General features: G+C 34.1%; 3 protein-coding genes and 1 pseudogene across 6 annotated transcripts; 1 reads left to right on the top strand and 3 right to left on the bottom strand.

The window, feature by feature from the left end:
• Positions 1-2,073: 2,073 nt before the first annotated feature.
• Positions 2,074-2,233, bottom strand: LOC130814353 (U2 spliceosomal RNA; annotated as a pseudogene).
• A 1,036-nt stretch (positions 2,234-3,269) lies between these two features.
• Positions 3,270-6,004, bottom strand: LOC130813148 (uncharacterized protein At4g13200, chloroplastic). The gene is made up of 3 exons (XM_057678904.1): positions 5,638-6,004; positions 3,789-3,943; positions 3,270-3,598 (listed from the first exon to the last, which is right to left on the bottom strand). The coding sequence occupies exons 1-3, from the start codon at positions 5,852-5,854 to the stop codon at positions 3,365-3,367; spliced, it is 606 nt and encodes a 201-aa protein (XP_057534887.1). The 5' UTR covers positions 5,855-6,004; the 3' UTR covers positions 3,270-3,364.
• Positions 6,005-8,006: 2,002 nt separating this feature from the next.
• LOC130813147 (putative vesicle-associated membrane protein 726) lies at positions 8,007-11,621 on the top strand. Its single transcript, XM_057678903.1, has 5 exons — positions 8,007-8,367; positions 10,025-10,166; positions 10,249-10,369; positions 10,492-10,554; positions 11,332-11,621. The coding sequence occupies exons 1-5, from the start codon at positions 8,178-8,180 to the stop codon at positions 11,479-11,481; spliced, it is 666 nt and encodes a 221-aa protein (XP_057534886.1). The 5' UTR covers positions 8,007-8,177; the 3' UTR covers positions 11,482-11,621.
• A 74-nt stretch (positions 11,622-11,695) lies between these two features.
• Positions 11,696-18,763, bottom strand: LOC130813146 (pantoate--beta-alanine ligase). Of its 4 annotated transcripts, XM_057678899.1 has the most exons (7): positions 17,288-17,558; positions 16,109-16,189; positions 14,876-14,902; positions 13,351-13,928; positions 12,329-12,442; positions 12,113-12,244; positions 11,696-11,990 (listed from the first exon to the last, which is right to left on the bottom strand). In XM_057678899.1, the coding sequence occupies exons 4-7, from the start codon at positions 13,924-13,926 to the stop codon at positions 11,874-11,876; spliced, it is 939 nt and encodes a 312-aa protein (XP_057534882.1). In that variant the 5' UTR covers positions 13,927-13,928; positions 14,876-14,902; positions 16,109-16,189; positions 17,288-17,558; the 3' UTR covers positions 11,696-11,873. The 4 variants fall into 4 exon arrangements, with proteins under 4 accessions (XP_057534882.1, XP_057534881.1, XP_057534884.1 ...); XM_057678898.1 differs by lacking the exon at positions 14,876-14,902; XM_057678901.1 differs by lacking the exons at positions 14,876-14,902; positions 16,109-16,189; positions 17,288-17,558 and adding an exon at positions 18,508-18,763.
• Positions 18,764-19,069: the final 306 nt, after the last annotated feature.

Here is a 19,069-nt window from a genome sequence, read left to right as displayed (position 1 = left end):
GTTAACATGTTTATAAATAATGTCAATAGTTAAAATCCTTTGTCCCTAATTTTTTAACAAGTTTATAGTTTAAATTTGTGCATCTCAATATATCATCCTAAGTTTCGCCATTGTAATAGAACTGTTGTCTCTAAAGCAGGCCTTAGGCTCTGAGTGGTTTTAACTTTTAACATGGTTTATGACTTGTGAAGTTGTGCTCGAGCTCCTGCTCCATGAGTTCTGATTATCTAATACCGTGTTAAATTAAATCTATTAATTATTATAGGTTGTTGAAATTGGTCAATTAATCTTAATAATTCTTCGTCGTCATATACATCATCTCGCTCTTGGAAGTTGTGATATGAGCTTGAAGAGGGATAGAGGATAGCATGCGATACCCTCGTGATCAATGATCTACATAAATTAGGCTCTGTCACGCAGTTTCAAGACTGCGTGATTAATGATTTGTTTACAAACAATGTTTCGCCCTAGTTACTCTCACAGCCCGTTTGATTACTGGTATTAAATGATGGTAATGAAAATGATTCACGGTGTAAAATTTCATCAAAAGTTCTATATCATCTCCATGGTAATGATACTTTAATAAAAAAAATTATTTACAAATTTTCATTACCATCTAATATCACCTCTCGCAATGGTATTGAATCTAAATGAATTTTATGAAGAAAATAAGATGATTGAAGTTGGACAAGCATAAGCATCAAGATAACCAAGACATCTTTCAACTAAAATTACACTAATTTTTCATTTCCATTACCACATTTATTAACACCTACCAAACGAGCCGTCGATGTATTAGCCTCTCAACAATACATTATAATTTAGTTTAGTGATTGTTGAACTCCCCACGAAAGAACTAAGAGAGAAGAGAGAAGAGATAAAAGATGAGAAAAGATCAATTTCATTAATCTGAGTTGTTGGTCTTGATGGCTTTCTGTTGTCTGCTCTCAACACTTCTATACTTAACAGTGATCTTGTTTAGCCTCCAAACAAGTAGAATAACCCTGGGACAAAATAGTAAGTTTGCCCTACAAGTATTGTGCAAGAACCTTGCAAAAAGGTGCTCAAACGAGCAGTATATATAAAATACGAAACAACACTAGCAATTTATAATCGAAAAATTTAATGTGACCGAACAGAAACCGTAAAATTAGGCCTTTTGCATGTTATGATCTTCAATGTTATGTTGTAATTATCTTCATAATTTGGGTGTTTTATTGTGTATTTATCCCTATTTACTTTGATGTTTAAAGTGAGCTTTAAGTTGGGAATTACATAACGATGGTATTTCCTTAAATGGTAATCTAATCCAATGCTTTGATGGTGGTGACGTGGTGTGTTTATGGGGTGTTCTTTTAACTATCCTATGTTTATGATAAATAAAATGACCACATTATTATAAAATCTTCAGACTTAATTTTTTGGTCATTTTAAATTATTGCGTTTAAGGTACCTGAAATTTTTTAATATGATTTTCATTAAAAATTTATTGAACCACAAATAAAAACCTTATTTAAAATTCTATCTCTATATACTTAATTTGAGTTGAGCATTTAAACCTTAATACTCCCTCCGTTCCTATTTGTTCTTCCTATTTAGGTATTTCACAAAGATTAAAAAAAAGAGAATCTTTGGTGGTAGTGGGTATTATTTTAATTATATAATAGTGGGAAGTAATGATTGTATTGGAAGTATGAGGTTGTAGTGGGTATTATTTTAATTAAATAGTAGTGTGAAGTAATGATTGTATTGGAAGTATGAGAGAGAAAATAATTATAAATAAAAGAAAATGGGTACATTAAAAGAAAAGGGGGATTTTAAGGGGTAAAAGTGAGATAAAAACTTTTTAAAAATAGAAAGTATTTTAAAGTGGAAGAACTTTTGAAACTGTCCGTTATAGTAATGTGAAAGATCAAAAAGGAACGGAGGGAGTACTTGCTAATTTTTACTTACCAACAGCTTGGTAGTCGAGAATTGGACTTGAACAAGTTGCTTCCTTCAATGGTTCAGTTTCTATTAAACAAAAACACAAAGGTAGTAAATCACAGAACCAGACTAATTTGGATATAATATGAAGGGTGCGCAGGGCCCTTGCAGTAGTGCAACGCATGGGCGACGCTTGAGACCCCCCTGATGCAAGCATCTGTAATGGACCTTCCCCTTTAAAAACTAAATTTAATATCATTGTGAACAATACTACACTTGATCTTAGCCAAAAGGCCGAGAAAGGCATGCCTTACAAATGGAGTCCTTTTCTTTTTTTTAAGTAAAACTATACTGATTTTGCCTCTAAATGTTCAATGTGGATTTTTAACACTGAACAGGATGTAATGCCAATGCCAATGGCCAATGGCCAATGCCACTATGAGTACTTTATTTAGTATATTTTCGTTCTTGAAAAAGGGCATCAGAGAGAGCAAAAGTGATTATCTACTACTTTCCCAAACATTCATAAACATACTTACACTCAATCTTTTACTTGGATGCAAAAATGGCTTCCAAATCTTTGTTTGATCATTAAACTCTATGTCTTGACATAATATCAGTAGATCGAGTCTTTGACGATGAACTTCTACTCCCTTTCTATCGCCAGCTCCATCAAGTAGTACCGCATGAAGGATCATTGCCAGCTTTTGAACTGCTGTCTTTAAAGTTGCCCTTGGCTGTTTCTCAGAGCTTTTTCAATCATGGCTTATTGCTTGTGCAGCAGATTCCAGGTACAGCACGAATCGTAAGGTATGGCTCAATGCGTGGTAGAACTAGGGCGCCATAAGTCTTCATTTTTGAGGAATTCTTCCTGTGAAGTCCATTTATCGGTAAATCTTGGACGCTTGCTCATGGGCAGATAATGATCACTCATTCACACAGATAATGAGCACTCCATTGTATGTTCCGAGTGAATTACTAATACTCAACATGCGGAGTGACATTCAGTTCCAGCCACCTTGAAAAGGCGAACAATCGAATGTATAACACAATTCTGTATGGTCTACACCGTGGCAGGAAGTACCATTTTGGCATTGTTTGCATTAAATTCATTCTAGATAAGGATGTGATCAGTCAAATTCATAATGTTTTGATGAAAACAACTGCACATGGGATTCAAAGAGTTGCCGAAGGAGAGGAAAAGAAGGGACGCTTGCAGAGGGCAGGGGGTCATCGGAGTTATAAGCCCTTAGTCAGCCGTGATACAATCAGATGGCAGCAGCAGGTCAACAGCAGCTATATTGCCCTTGGCTTGTTGGAAAATTCAACAAAACATACATCAATGAAACAAATACTTACATAGTCACAAAATTATTAAAAATATCTTCAATAATACATAAAAATTGTTTGAACACATATATATTCCTATAAGCAACAATCATTCATCTATTGTTACACTTATACTAGGTTGCGAATCCGAATCAATCTGATCTTCATCTTCAACCCTTCTAGGGCTATCTGGCTTAGCCACGCTTGTTGGGGCACTCAAATTAGAAACATTTCTTTCTACTGTGTTCTTTGTGGTGGTATTGGAAATGAGTTTCCCTTGCTCTTCCAGGGCTTCACGTGCTGCTTTTTCTTTTGCTCTTTTGGCCCTCTCGAGCACATCATCCTACAAAGGAAATGTGTTCAATCAGAATTTGACAAGAGACAACACGAATTGAATTCCAGTTAGACTCCAAAAGGTTCAAAGGATTCCTCCGGGTAACCGTCATGAGTAATTCATTCAGTGCTCTAACACACCAGAAAAGGCATGGGTGGAAATGGATATTCGATAAAATTGGTACCAAGTAGTTTCTCACCTGAAATTCCTGAACTTGCTTTTGTTGCTCCGCTTGCAACCTTCCAATGGTGCTTAGAAACTCACCAACAGCAGATTCAAGTCTCTCGGTAAGTGTTTCACCGAGAGCTTTTCCTAAGAAAAATGCATCAAGGACAGTTTTGTTGTCATTTTCACCTGCAACATTCATAACTCAGAAATCACATAAATGGCTGAAATAAGCAGCGGAAAACAAACTTAACATCTTATAGGCAGCATAATGTGGTCCTTTAATGGGTCATTTGCTGTAAGACTGTGACTTTCAAAGTCTACAACTTAGTCTTCCTCCTCAAAAAGGGAAGAAAAATGAGAATTTAACCACGGGAAGCTGAATTTCCCATTAGAAAGTTGCATTCCCAAGGGGCCCTGTTAAGCAATCTCTGTCTTAATTTGTGATGGGTCGAATTATTTGCAGGACAAAAATGATTTCGGTTATAACCTGGCTCGGTGAAAGTTTCGATCGATTGAAACTCGGTTTAAGTTGTTTACTTGTTTTAGATGAATTCAAATTCAGGTAAGCGTTGCATAAAGGAATATAATTATATAACAATGAGATTGCATCAATGAGTATGAATGTTCAATAGACAAAATTAGTAAATCCTAGTCAGGCATCATGTAAGCACAATGTACAATCATTCATAATGAAAAAATATTTGTTGGTTAACTTTCAATAGAGGCATGTGATTCAAATCAATTTTTTTTCATAAGAGTCGGTCCATCACCCATTGTCTTTAGGTTTGTATTCTTAAACAGTCGGTTCAAATTCAGTTGCCCTCGATTCAAAGGGTAACTTCCTTTTTCAAATAAGACACATCGGATCTTGGTCAAAACATCAACCATCCTACCTTCGGATCAACACAAATCAGATGATCACACCTAGTTGCAGTAATTTAGGTTCGGTTAAATTCCTTCAATTTTATCAAGTTTGGATAACTACTAGGTCACTTCGGTTAGGATCGAAATTTCGGCAAAAAATGCAAAATGCTTGAAGCTATGCTATATTTGGAAATGATAATATCATTTAGAAATCTAAAATTGACTCCAGATTTAGTATTTGACAAAAAAAAAATCAAACTTGGATTTAAGACATTCCAAGTAGTTAAAATTGAGAATTGGAGGATGATGTTCCAAACATTGTCATTCCCAAATTTTTATTTATGATTTCATAATTAAAATCTACGATTAAAAAAAATTACTTGTTTGCAAACACAAATACTTTTCATGTGTTCTCAATACTATCTAACTATGTAGAACTTTGGTGCCAAACAAAAATAACAAAGCTTGTTAGTTGTAGCAAGTAGCAACCATTTTTTTTTTTTTTGGAATTTAGCAACCATGTTCAATACACAATTCACAAAGATAGACAAACGATTTTAACAGTCTAATCCTTTTCAATTCCAGTAAATAATGCGAATTTCAAACCAGTACAATAATAAGTTTCACAAAAATTACAAGCAAATAAAGTGTATTTGACCCATAATAATTCATCAAATAAAAAACAAAATCATAACCCCAATGAAATGAAGTTTACCTATCAACAAATTCACCAAAACACCCTATAATAAAATTCATCAAATACCCGATGTAATGAAGAATACCCATCAATAAATTCACCGAAATAACCTAAAATAATGCATCAAATGAAAAGCAAATTCATATCCCCGATGAAATGAAGAATACCCATCAGTAAATTCACTGAAATACTTTATAATATTTCATCAAACAAAAAGCAAATGCATATCCCCGATGAAATGAAATTTACCCATCAACAAATTAACCAAAACAACCCCACAAATTCAGCAACTAAAAACAAAAAAGAGTAAGAAACTAACCGGAACCAGAGGAAGCGCGGCAGAAGATGGGTCTTGAAGATTGAGAACGAGAGGAGAGAGAAAGATAAGGACTAGGACTGTTTGGAAGATGAGTTTGTGGGTAATTAGCAAACAAAAGTGATGGGAATTGGGTGTTTGAGGATACAGTACGATTTAGAATAAGGGAATTGAATGAAGATTGAGGGGAAACTGAAGATGAAACACCGGAATTGATCATTCTCAGTGTCCCGCTCTCTCTTCACAAAATTTTTAAGGGTGTTGCGCGAGTTTAACGATGGTGCTCTACTTGCTATTCCTTCAATAAAACTTGTTTGGACTTCAACAATTTGCTAACCACTAGAGTGGACACTAGTAAGTAGTAACATAATTTTGCCACACCTCATCACTTCAACCAAACAAAAAGAAAGTATTTGTTGAAATTTTTTTTTCACTTTTAATAGGATATATTTATTAAATTTTATAATGCATTTAAAAAGTTTACCTTTTAACCGCTTTTACAATTAATTTATTTCGATTTGGATGTTTAATTTGCCAGGCGGTAATAAAAATATTTTATATTTGCATCAGTGACTCACTTTTTTTATATAGTGGAAAATATGACTGAAATGTTATTAGTGTTATTTTTGTTTTCCTAAAAGACCTTATTATAGTATGACCAATTAATTCTAGAAAATTTGAAAAGCATAAGCCAAATTATTAAAAAAAATCATAAAATAAGATCAAAATCAACTTATTTCCAAATGTAAGCGCCTCCGGCCCCAGATCTCATGTTCAATGTTGTTCGCAGTTACCAACTGCGAAGAAAGGCAAACTGGTCAAAAAAATCAACCAAACTGTTCGCAGTTAGTAACTGCGAACAACTAATTTGGTGAAAAAAAACCAACAACTTTGTTCGCAATTAGTAAGTGCGAATAACTCCTTTGGTTTTTTATTGAATCAAACCCTTTGATCGCAGTTAGTAAGTGCGAGCAGATCCACACCTCAGGGTTGGAAATTAGGCACTTACTTTTGAAAATAAGTTGATTTCAATCTTATTCAATGATTTTTTTTAATAATTTAGGTTATCTATTTTAAATTTTCTTAATTCTATTTGTTTGAGTTTTTTTACTTCCTATATGTTTGGGTCAATACTAAGTCTTATAAGTTATGAGTTTAGGTGTTAAGGTCAATAATTTGTAGATATTCAACCCCATACCCTAAAATAATATTCCCTCCTATTCACCTTAATTGTCTCATTTTCTTATTATATTAAGTCACCCTAAATGTCTCATTTCTATTTTAGGTATGTTAACTTTACCAATTTATTCCTATTAAATTTAATCTTTTTACACTTTTACCTTTACTAACCCCACTTTACACCTATAAAATTTAATAACTCTTCACTTTTCTCTACATATGTGATTCTATTTGACCACCTAAAAAATAGTGAAAAGTCAAATGAGACACTTAAAATAAATATGAGGAAATAAAATATAAATAAGTGTAAACTGTTACATAACTTGATTATTTGATTATAATTTCAACACACTCAGTCAATACCAAGTAGTGATTAATTCTCATAAAAGTAGTATGTGATCAATGTTCCACCAACTTGATAATAATATTTATGGTCATACAACTTGTTTGTTTATTGAATTTTACTAGTGGAATATCTACTAGTGTATAGGAGTGTAAGGGCTGTATTTTAGTACAAAATATATTTTTGGACTTTAATCATCAGTTAGATTTTTAGTTAAATTGGTCAATTGATAAAAAAATATAGTAATTTGAAATTTTATTTTATTTATCTAATCATATTTTTATAATATTAATTTTTTTATATAACTCAAAATATAAACGATCAAATAAACTATTGAACACATTTAATTGTACTATTAAAGACTTAGCCGTTTAGATGTCTAAATTAATACTTTTCCATAGAAATGGCGGTTATGGAATTTTTATAATATAATTTGTTAAAAAAAAAAATAAAGAAAAAAACAACTACATACACTATTAGATAAACACCTACTTTAATGATGACGAACAATTTTTTTATAATGATGTTTTAGCCTTATTAAAGTAATAACAATTAATTAAGTTGCTATTTTATTTATAGATGAAAATTTTTTTTGCGACTCTTGTTCCAAATTCATTTTCTATTATAAGCAAAATATTAATCCCAAATCATATAATTGGAAAAATATATTTGTTTAGCTAGAATAAAAATTTCACGCATTTTAATTCGATACCATCTAACAATTAAAAAAATCATGACAATTGACAAACCAACCTCAAAATAACATTCAAAAAAAAAAAATTAAATTAAATTAAAACGACAACGCCTCTCCCTCCCTCTTTCCAGCTCTTCTTTCTCACAAAAATAAAAATCAAATTCACCCCAAATTAATAAACTAACATTTTTTCCATTCATTCACCCTAATATTATTTTCATCTTTTCTCACGTATTCTCTTCCCATTTTTTTTTTCAAAAGAGTATAATTAATTATAAACCTATTTTTTCCAAATAATTTTCCTCTGTTTTTGCAAAAATTGCAAAAATGGGGCAGCAATCGTTGATATTAAGCTTTGTAGCGAGAGGATCGGTGATACTTGCAGAATATACAGAATTTACAGGGAATTTTACGTCGGTTGCAACTCAATGCCTTCAAAAATTACCTTCTTCAAGCAGCAAATTTACTTATACTTGTGATGGTCATACATTCAATTATCTCGTCGACAATGGCTTCAGTATTGTCTCTTTTCTCTTCTTTTTCCTCTTTTGTTGTTTATTTATTTGAATTTTGAATTGAAATTTCTGCATGCTTTCTCGTCATATAGTTTGTTAAGATTTGGGAAAATAATTATTGCAATAATCTTATTGTCAATGGTGTGCATAAAAATAGGTCTGTTTTTTCTTTCTTAATTGTTGAGTTAATTATCAGCATTTCCATGTATATTTGTTAATAATGACATATATGAAGTATAAGATATGATGTGTTTCAACGATGAGCATTTGGTTCATTTGATTTATTGATTGGTATGAGAAGATAATATGATAAAGCTTACGAGCTTTCATTTCAAATTTTATTGCATAGACGAATTGGACGAGGGAAGTAAGTCATGTGGTGTGATATGAATGTGATGTTCGCATTGCAAATTATGAATGGTAATGCGGAGTGTAGACATTCTGTTTTATATTGTGAAATAAATCCTGATGAAAAAACGAGGTGGAAAGCTAAGAAGGAAAACTGCAATTGGTGTAATTGTGAATGGTAATGGCGTAATGGCGCGCATATTGTTTGTAAAAGAGTTTGTGCGCAACAAAGTGCATCTTTTAGTACACATTTTTTCTTGTAATGATGGTTGTTCGCCTCCCATTATCTTTCAACAAAGGTGGTGCTACTGGCCATTTGCTTGGTAATCTAACATATTTTTAAACATTTGATCTTGTAAATGAAAGTGGATATTATTTTATTCTTAGAGTTTTATGGATTAAATGCCATCTATATATTTTGAGGGTCTTAATGTACACCTTGAACAATTTTAAATGGAAAGTATTTTGAGGTTTTTTCTGATGTAACTTCCCATAGTACCATTTAAAGATAATTGTCTAGCCTACCCCAATAAGAAAGGAAGATAATCTTTTATTAGACTTGTTATCTAAAATGGAAAGCATACTCTACTACAATGTAGACAATCCAAACAAATGTGAGTGCACACACGCATGCATACACGCACTTAGTATCCCCTCTAATTCTTACTGAAGCCCGAGTATCCTAGAAGTATACAATGGGAGTTGTCTAACTAGCTTACTTTTTTGACAGTTATCTCTAACTGAAAAGCTATGTGTGTGAAACAGTTGACTGTTTATTTGCTCATTTGTTGATCATGGAGCCTTGTTGAAAAAGCTTTTAGATGTTTTTAGGAGTTGCCAATCTCATGGGTTTGGTTTGCTTTTGACTTATTTGTTCATTGGAGCATTTTCATCTTGTGGGGGTGGATTATGACATCATTCAAAACATGAAGACCTCATATTCAGACTCTTAGATGTGTTGTAAACGAGCAGCAATTGAAAGATCTGACAAGCATTGTATCCTAGTATTGAGTCGGGAGTTCTGATACTCCTGCACACAATATGTGAGGTGAATAAGTGTCAGAGTAACTCATGTTAGCACTCTTCTAGTGTCCTGTTTCAAGTTGAGATTGGCAAACTGACCAGAAATCTCTTTTTCAACATGTAAGGTGGTAGAACGATATCGTCTACTCATCTACTTTACTTTATATCTGCTGCAAACTGTTAATCTACTCCCCCCTCCAACGAGTCAAATCTCCAACTTTTCTGGATGCTCTTTGAGTTAGCTGCTGGCTGGTCTTTTGTTGACTTACTATGTGCTCGCTGGTGCAGCTTACTGTGTTGTTGCAGTTGAGTCTGCCGGAAGACAGGTTCCAATTGCTTTCCTCGAGAGAGTCAAGGATGAATTTACCAAGAAATATGGTGGTGGAAAAGCTAAAACTGCTGCTGCTAAAGGCCTCAACAAAGAATTTGGGTAATTGTTTGGGATTTCCTTGGTCTGATCAAGTCCTTTCCTTTTATTTTTAGTGTGTGCTTCATTTGTACGTCTTTTTTAGACCTAAATTGAAGGAGCAGATGGAATACTGTGTGGGTCATCCGGAGGAGATTAACAAGATTGCAAAAGTGAAAGCCCAGGTTTCAGAAGTTAAAGGAGTAATGATGGAAAATATTGAGAAGGTAATTAAGCATGTCATGTTTAAACTACCATTAGATGGATGCTTGTGCTCCCCATCTTTTGCACTAGGATGAAGCGATTTTATGTAGTTCATGAGATAAATTTTAAATGATTGTGATTTCAGGTTCTCGACAGAGGTGAAAAAATTGAGCTTTTGGTGGACAAAACAGAGGACCTTCGTTCCCAGGTGAGTATATCACATGATTTTGTGAAGATTGTTTGCAATAACTGAAAGTTCAGACTTTTGTCCTGGATTCCTGCTCATTGAAATCCTTCATATACGAAATTATATTTATCATTAACTTTGTTTGGATAACAATTAAGGATGGAACGAAAAGAAAGGAATCTTAAGGGAGGGGAGGGGAGGGGAGGGAAGGGAAGGGGGAAGGGAAGGGAAAGGGAGAAAATTATAGGGAACATCTCTCTTGTTTAGGAGGAAAAGGAAGGAGGAGAAAGGAAATTATATCTCTTTTAATCCCTTTTTTTTTTCAAATCTCTCCACTCATCAATTGGTTTCCAAACATAAGAAATTATATATCTCCAGATATCTCCGCTTCCTTTACTTCCAATTCCAAACAAACTATAACTGAATAACAAAATACGCGAGTTGCACAACATATTCCTTGCAACAAATCCTTTCAGTAGGAACTACATACTGACCTTGATAACCACAGTTGCCCCGTTTGAATGAGTGAAGTTCCATACTCTTAATCTAAAACTTCTATCTTGTAGTGTTCAAATGCCACTTTTTCTCATCAATTTTGTTATTCTGGTTTACAAAAGTTTTTGCCATTTACTCCCTTACCCCTTTGAATTTGTCACAAAATGAAAATCAAAGTGAATGTTTTTTATATATGTTGTAGCGTATTCAAAGGACAAAGGACGTTTGTAAGAACACACTCATAACCCTAACTTTATGCTCATAACATTTGATGTGTTTGAGGAGTTGCCATTATGGATGCAGGCTCAAGATTTCAGAAGTCAGGGTACCAAGATCAGGCGAAAAATGTGGTGGGAGAACATGAAGATAAAGATGATCGTTGCACTTATTATCTTGGCCTTGATTCTTATACTAATCATGTCCATTTGTGGCGGCTTCAAGTGCATCCATTAGTTAACCAAATTCGTATATGCTTTTATAACATTCTGATTTTCATCATCTACGCTGTATGATAATTTCAGACTGTTTGTATAATTTTTGACCAATCCCTTGAGTTTTGACAGTGGTAGGATATACTCTTAGCCCCAATACTTGTTGCCAACTATGGTTAGTTTTAATGTAAAATCTAGCATGCTAGATCTTATTGATGATGTGAAATATAGTTATAGATAATAGAACTTCACCTTATTTAAAAGAAAAATGTTGTTAAATTTTTGTATTTCTTCAAAAATAAAACAAAACGAAAACTGTTCAGGAATTTCCTGTAAAGAATTGAAATTTGACACTGTCCAAAGCAAAATTCTAAAGCTTTGCAAGCACCAGACCTGAAAACCGAGATACGGTGTCTAGACATTAATCTCTATATTGTCAATCAACCTTGCTTTTCCAAACCAGGCAGCAACACAGATCACAACCGGGCTCTTAATCTCTTCAACTGCTTCTAATGTCTCTTGGTCAACTATCTGTTTAAACCAACCAAATTGAGTCAAATAAAACTGACTTATGCGAAGGGAGATTTTTTTTCATTCAACCGCGACAACATATTTCTATATCCTATCTAACAACAAAATTAAACTAAATTTACCTCAGCATAATCTACTTTTCCACCAGCTTCCTCTATTGCCAGAATAACTGATTCCTTTAGCCTTTTGCAATTGACTTGCCCGTCTTCTGCAGCATGTTTAGCTTTTGAAAGAGACTTGTAAATAGACAATGCCTGGAAATTCAAACATGGAGGGCACTAAATGAGATATTGTAGGAGATCACAACGGAAAGGGGCAGAAATATGAATTAATATTACCTTTTGTCTTTCATTAAGGGTGAGGTATACATTACGGGAACTCATCGCCAAACCATCATCTTCACGCACAATCTCCGACCCGATCACTTGAACAGCAAAGTCTAGATCTCGAACCTAGATCATTAATTTGAAATTTAGTCATCTAGAATTCTATTCAACGAACACCCATATCACAGCATTCTACAATGAATTCAAATGGATCATCTAGCATAACACACACAGGTACCAAATCAAGAAGTTCATTCTGTCACCAATATCATAACTAGATTGTCACTGCTTCTAAACAGTCTCCCACATAGCATGGCAATGAAAAACCTTCTAGGGGATTTCCAAAATAGTATTAGAATTATTGTTACAACTGCCATGTTTGATAAACTGAAACAGGTGACATAATGTAGCAAAGTTCAGCTTTGAAGACCGAAGAGAACACACATTTTCAGATCCTAAGAGAAAAGGCTTTCGTTTGATTTTTAGTGAATTGAAGAGCAATCTGCTTTCATATTCGTGTAATCATTTTATTGTTCCAATAAGGAGAATTCCCAGTTGGCAATAAGGAGAAGGGAAATTGATTTTCTCATAGGTGGTGAGAATCGAATTTTATCTCAACGCTTGGGAGGAAATCTTTCAACCACTTGGTCAACCAATGATTTCATCTTCATGTAATCATTAAGACATCACAAGCCATGATTACGTGCTTTGAGCATCATTACTAGAAGCAAAAGCTAACTAGCAATTAATAAGCTTAGCTTGGTGGTGAGATCAGCATTTTGAACTTGAGGTTCAAAGTTTAAACTCCCTTTATTGCCTTAACCTAAAAGTCATTTAACAGAACAAGCACAATATTCAGGTTAAAGAATCACTACTGTGCAATTCATCAGTATCTTCAGCGGGCCATTCTAAGGAACTTCATTTTAATAAAATTTGAAAACATCAAAACACTAGCACATAAACAATCATACCCAAAAATAGAAATTTCCAGACAAGAATATACTGAAAAATCGAACAAAGCAAAGTGGACTTACCATTCGACAAATGATTCTCCATTGTTGATAATCCTTCTTTCCAAATATTGCCACATCAGGCTCCACAATATTGAACAATTTACTTACAATAGTAGCCACCCCTCTGAAAAAAAGTGGTCTACTCTTCCCACACAAACCCTTCTCCAAATTCTCAACCCTAACCCAACTTTCATGCCCACCTCCCCTTTCCTCTAAACAAGAAATCTCCCCTACATTATTATCCCTCTTCTGTATACCTCCTCTGTTCCTCGCTTTACCATAATCATACAAGTCATAAGGATTGAAAACAACATCAACGCCTCCATCAACAGACATTAACTTCTGTAAATCACCTTTTAAATCAGATGGGTAGGTAGACATATCCTCAGAAGTAGAGAATTGACTCGGATTTACATAGATGGAAACTACAATAACATTGGCAAGTTTATGGGCTTCATTAATGAGGGAAAGATGACCTTTGTGAAGATAACCCATTGTGGGTACTAGCCCTATGATCTTCCCTTGGGCTCTCATAGCTCTTGACCATCTTCTCATTTGTTCTTTGCTTGTAATTATCTCGGGTTCTCGAGCAGCCATTGCTAGAAACCAGAAACGTTAGGCTTTCAGCTCAGATTAAGTAGGATTTTTGGGGTTTTGGCTATATTTAAGTATGAGTTGAAGAGATTAAAGTCATCAACAATCCAACAAAAGGCAAAACTTGATGTCACTTTCACCCAACAAGATTCTCTAAAAAAGATCTACTTGATACAAAAAACAAAATTGAGTTTCCCAACATCTAAAGATATGGCATGTTTATAGTTTATCCCTTTTCCCCCAAAAAAAATTGATAATTCAAGTTCTCTACCTTTAGTGGACCAGAGCTACCTATATTCTAATATCTTATTCTAACAGAAAGATTAATGTTGATTGCCCTCAAACTAATTCCACTTTCTTCTAAGATTCGAGTCTTTATCAGTTGGAACTTGTATTACTCTCACCATATGTAACATCCCTGAATTTCCAACCCCTTTTACGAAACCAAAATCGTGAAGAACGAGAGGAAATTCGGGTGTTACATAAAAGAAAAGGAAAATAATTTAGATAAAAGTTAAATATTAACTTTAAAAAGGTGAGTGGAAATTACGACAACATATCTACTAGAACTCAAACATGTGGTAGAGCAATTAGCACACTAAAAACATTAAACTAATATAAGGCATCATTGCCTTTAAAATCTCACATCACGGTGCGATGAATCATCGCCAGTTTCTCAAACCAACATGCTAAGTATGGATCGTGGTTCCAATGTCAACGCTTGCATTTTAAGATGACTTAACTCTTTAAAACCATAGGAAGTTATAAACTACGCAACGGAAACACAAATATACAAAGGAGGACACAAGGCCTCATGACAAAACGTATACAACCAACGTTTACCAAAGATAAATAAGAACTACAAAGTCAAAAGATAGCGGTATGACACAGGTTATGCTTCGCCCTCATCACTCTCCCCTAATGCAATGCAATGCAACAGAAGCTCCAATACCTGCCACGCCTGTCTATGATCCTCCTGCTGCTCGACATCAGACCAAAGGCCAATGTGTCATAGCAGGACAATCATAAAAATTCATCAAACAATCAAATATAAACACAAACACGTACACGTCAGTAACTAACATCAAATATAATAAGGCTAACTACTAGGTAACATTATGTTATACAACAACATAAGATAATTTCATAAGACACAAGCACAGATAATAACCGTTTATTGTCCACCTATACTTCTTAATCTCATTACGTCCTTTCCAACCCGAACCATGTGTTCTTGGGTAGAATGCAGGTCTTCACACTCCTCTTCTCAAAACATAAAACTCTTGTAAAACACGCATAGTATCAACTCAACCAAGACATTAACAGAATACCTAACATATGACCTTATAGAGCTTGTCTATCTTAAGGTAAGTGTGATCATAGTCTATCTTTGGGGATTGGTAATACCCTTGAGGTAACTTAACTTAGGCACACTTCTCGCTAGCATAAACTATTCTATTAATGAGTAAATTTTCTATCAATGAGTAAAAGTTCTATCAATGTGTAAGCTTTCTATCAATGAATGAACCTTCTATAATTAAATAACTTTCGATCAATGAATAAACTTTCTATCACTGAAAATAACTTTCTATTAGTGGATCTTTTCTCCACTTCGTGGCATAGTGACACGGCCAAGGGCGTTATCGGCCATCTGGCGCCCATGGCAAAATATGAGCTCATACCCCCTCCAGCTAACCCTCTCGAGTCTTACCTTCTGGAAAAACTAACACACTGGGGTACTAAACCAGTAAAAAGGCCACCATATTGGGGTTTGCAAGGCCCGCATGGTAACACCTCGGTCAAGGGGCGGTATCGGTCATCCGGCGCCCAATGACAAAAGTATGCTCATACCCTTACGGTGATCCCTTCAGATCTCACCTAGGGGACTACTAAATCAACCGGACATAATTTAGTTGAGTCACGCCAACTAATCATAATCAAGGCTCAATAAGTAGGAAATCACTTCGATACCACACACAACCATGGTGTGTTCTCTACTATTTAAAAATCTGTTCTCATAGTCTCCTAATGCTTTCATTCTACTTGCCTATATCACTATTATGACTATTCGCTAGCATAGTTTACTTTCTGGCGCTTTATAATTCTAATACGATCCATATAATCATGAAATATCGATAATACTTTGAAACGATGAATATGATAATTAATTACTGCGTGTACATACCTGTAATCGTCACCGCACGACCAAAAGAGCCACAATAATCAGACAGAGCGAGGTTTTACATCCCTCTTATGAACCGGGCACCTATACAAGTTTTTAGTAGAATTAATAAGCCCACTTATCTACCTTTTTATACCAACTACATTTCAATGTGATAACTATTTATTCATTCAAGATAAGCTTTCAATTTCACGTGCTTTACATGTTCAATACTACTCAACTTAGCTTGCTCATTGATCACAAATTCACGACATCAACTAAACTTAACAACCAAACCAACTTTTTCAATCATTTTGATAACGACTAGCACCCAAGAGATCCCTTCTTTATTTTACAATGTTTGGAGCTATATACATACTTATTACCAAGAAAATGAACTAATAATATCTAATCTCGTTTAATGCATAACCTAACATTTATAACCATGATGACAATTAATCAAAATGATGTGTCATAATGCCATTCACTACATTTCTCATAGGTTAATTACCATAATGAGTAAGAGTTAGCATCAAGTATGTTCAAAGTAACTCACAATGACATCGAGCACCATAACTTATGACAACACTAAGGTTACAAAACTTACAATCAAACTATCCAAACATAACAACAATAAGTACAACTAATAACGACAACCATACAATCCTAAAATAACAACTTTTAGCGACCAATCATATCAATCAACAACCACGATTAGTTAGCAACAATCACTAATCACCATTAACAAAGATAATAAGGGCAATTAGTAACCATTCTCTGCGGCCAACGATCCTAACCAATACTAAAACCAATACCACCACCCTATTCAACCACAATTTCCTCCCCTAATATTCATTCAAAGCTATCAAAATGACCACAATACTTCAAAAATGTAGTATGATAGTACACACGATCAAGAGTAATCATTCTATAATCAAGCCCTAACCACTTAAGGCTCAAGGATAACACCATTTCTATTACCCATGGTAAGATTAAACCAAATTAATACACAATCAACTCACAACCCATAATTTCTAATCATACTTCAAACCTTAAATCATAAGTATGTTCAATTCATCAATTAAACTTTTACCCACAAAAGATTCAATGAAAATAATACAAAAATCATTACTAACTCATAAACTTGATAACAATTTCAATTAAAAACAAGAGAAATCAATTAGGGAAGAGGATGCGGCTTACTTAGGTGAACAAGAGAAAGGGGTGAAGAGAAGAGTGGTTAGTGAGGTGGTGGAGAGGAGACACGGCTGCCCTGCAGCCGGTTGCTGGCGGCACACTGCTGCTGCGTGGCTGGGCTGCTGGTGTTTGGTCGTGGGAGAAGGAGGATGAAGTGGTGGTGGCTGCTGGGGCTCCGTGGGCAGCCTCTTGAGGCAGCAGCTGGCGGCACACAAGGAGGAAAGGGAGAAGAGAGGGAAAGAGGGAATGATGAAGATGAGTGGCGTGATTTTAGTAGTCACAGCCCTAACCATCCTTTTATTTTATTTATTTACTTAATTATTTATTTATTTATTCATGTTTATTTATTTAATTCGAATCCTTTTATTTAAAAATCGTAATTATATTTTTAATATAAATATATATTAATATTTAAATTCGTATATAAAAAAAATTTATTAAAAGTACTTCTAAATTAATTTAACATAATTATAAAATCTAAAAAAATATTAAAATATTAATTAATAACGTTAGAAAATCTGGGATTTTAGACTTCATTCTTGTTGTCCCTCCTCTAGCCTTCCCCTTCCCCTTCCCTTCGTCTACCAAAAAAATTCCACTTTCTCCAACAGTCAAAAGGATTTGATTGCAAAAACCCTTTTCCCGAGTTAATTTGTAATATCAGAAAACAGAAGCTAATATGAATCAGTAAAATCGTGCTTAATATGAATCAGTAAACAACTGTTCTTCCTCCTGTCGCCAAAAAGAAAGAAGATATAGTTCATGTAAATTAAAAGAGATTACACAAAACCAAAAAGAAAAAGTTTTAAAGCATTATTACAGATATAATACTATTGAACAAGCTAGTACAAACACATCAACTAACAAATTCATTATCAAATTAAAAGCAACTCAATCAAACCAGAGAATTTCTTATTTAAAATTCAACATCGAGAAAGGAAAATCGCAGATTCGGAAATCATACAGATTACATAACAAATTATGGAATGAGATAAAAAGTAATAATTTTCAAGCATATGCAAAATTCATGGTGCAATTGTACTTCGAACAAAAATCTTAAAAAAAATCTAACAACCATAGAGGAGAAGACGCGAAATTCGACACCAAGCATACAAAAATTCAAAATGCAATTGTCAAAAATAATTAAAATTTAGCAGTTAGCAAATGAAAATACAAGGTGCAATTTCAAACAGCGTAAAAAATAATGCGCCAATAGTAAATTTTACCTGCAATTTTTAAAGAAAATATAATCTTGATTCGATCTGGTATATAAGTGTAAACGGTGAACAGGTTGACAGTGGGCCGGTGGCTGGAGTTGACGGTGAAGGATGAAGGTGGAGTTGTTGCTGCGCAGCCGCAGTTTAAACCAAGGGGTTTTTTCTTTTTGAAGATGAAGGTGAAAATGTAAAATCGTGAATGGAGAGACGTGTGACGGTCGGAAACCGGCGGTGGATGTTTAACGGCAACGAAACAGTTGTATTTGTTTCAAGCAACATAGAGTGATTTAAGTGAATGAGGAACAAATAAAGAGAGCAGCCTTATACGTCTCACTGTAAATAAACATTTAAAGTATTATAAGTACTATATGTTTACTCGTTGGCATTAAGGATATTGTAAGTAAATATTACGGATATGGTAAATAGACATTAATGATAATGTAAGTAGGTATTAAAAATACATAGGTTGACTTTAAAATTTTAATGAGTTGGGCCTAGGAGATTTCTCTCAAAGAGACCAACTAATAGACTAACTAAATATACTTTCGTGAAGTACTTAAAATTAGGGGTG

The sequence above is a fragment of the Amaranthus tricolor genome, chromosome 5, assembly GCF_026212465.1.
Source record: "Amaranthus tricolor cultivar Red isolate AtriRed21 chromosome 5, ASM2621246v1, whole genome shotgun sequence".
In the NCBI taxonomy this organism is placed as follows: Eukaryota; Viridiplantae; Streptophyta; class Magnoliopsida; order Caryophyllales; family Amaranthaceae; genus Amaranthus; species Amaranthus tricolor.
This window is presented reverse-complemented; position numbering and strand designations above follow the sequence as displayed.

Coding starts and splice junctions, on each gene's coding strand:
- LOC130813148 (XM_057678904.1), bottom strand. CDS start 5,854: ATGATCAATTCCGGTGTTTCATCTTCAGTTTCCCCTCAATCTTCATTC. Junction 3,944..5,637: donor CCGCGCTTCCTCTGGTTCCG/GTTAGTTTCTTA, acceptor TGAATGTTGCAG/GTGAAAATGACAACAAAACT. Junction 3,599..3,788: donor AGCAAGTTCAGGAATTTCAG/GTGAGAAACTAC, acceptor TTTCCTTTGTAG/GATGATGTGCTCGAGAGGGC.
- LOC130813147 (XM_057678903.1), top strand. CDS start 8,178: ATGGGGCAGCAATCGTTGATATTAAGCTTTGTAGCGAGAGGATCGGTG. Junction 8,368..10,024: donor TCTCGTCGACAATGGCTTCA/GTATTGTCTCTT, acceptor TCGCTGGTGCAG/CTTACTGTGTTGTTGCAGTT. Junction 10,370..10,491: donor TGATGGAAAATATTGAGAAG/GTAATTAAGCAT, acceptor TTGTGATTTCAG/GTTCTCGACAGAGGTGAAAA.
- LOC130813146 (XM_057678901.1), bottom strand. CDS start 13,926: ATGGCTGCTCGAGAACCCGAGATAATTACAAGCAAAGAACAAATGAGA. Junction 12,443..13,350: donor GGAGAATCATTTGTCGAATG/GTAAGTCCACTT, acceptor TTAATGATCTAG/GTTCGAGATCTAGACTTTGC. Junction 11,991..12,112: donor GAAAAGTAGATTATGCTGAG/GTAAATTTAGTT, acceptor TGGTTTAAACAG/ATAGTTGACCAAGAGACATT.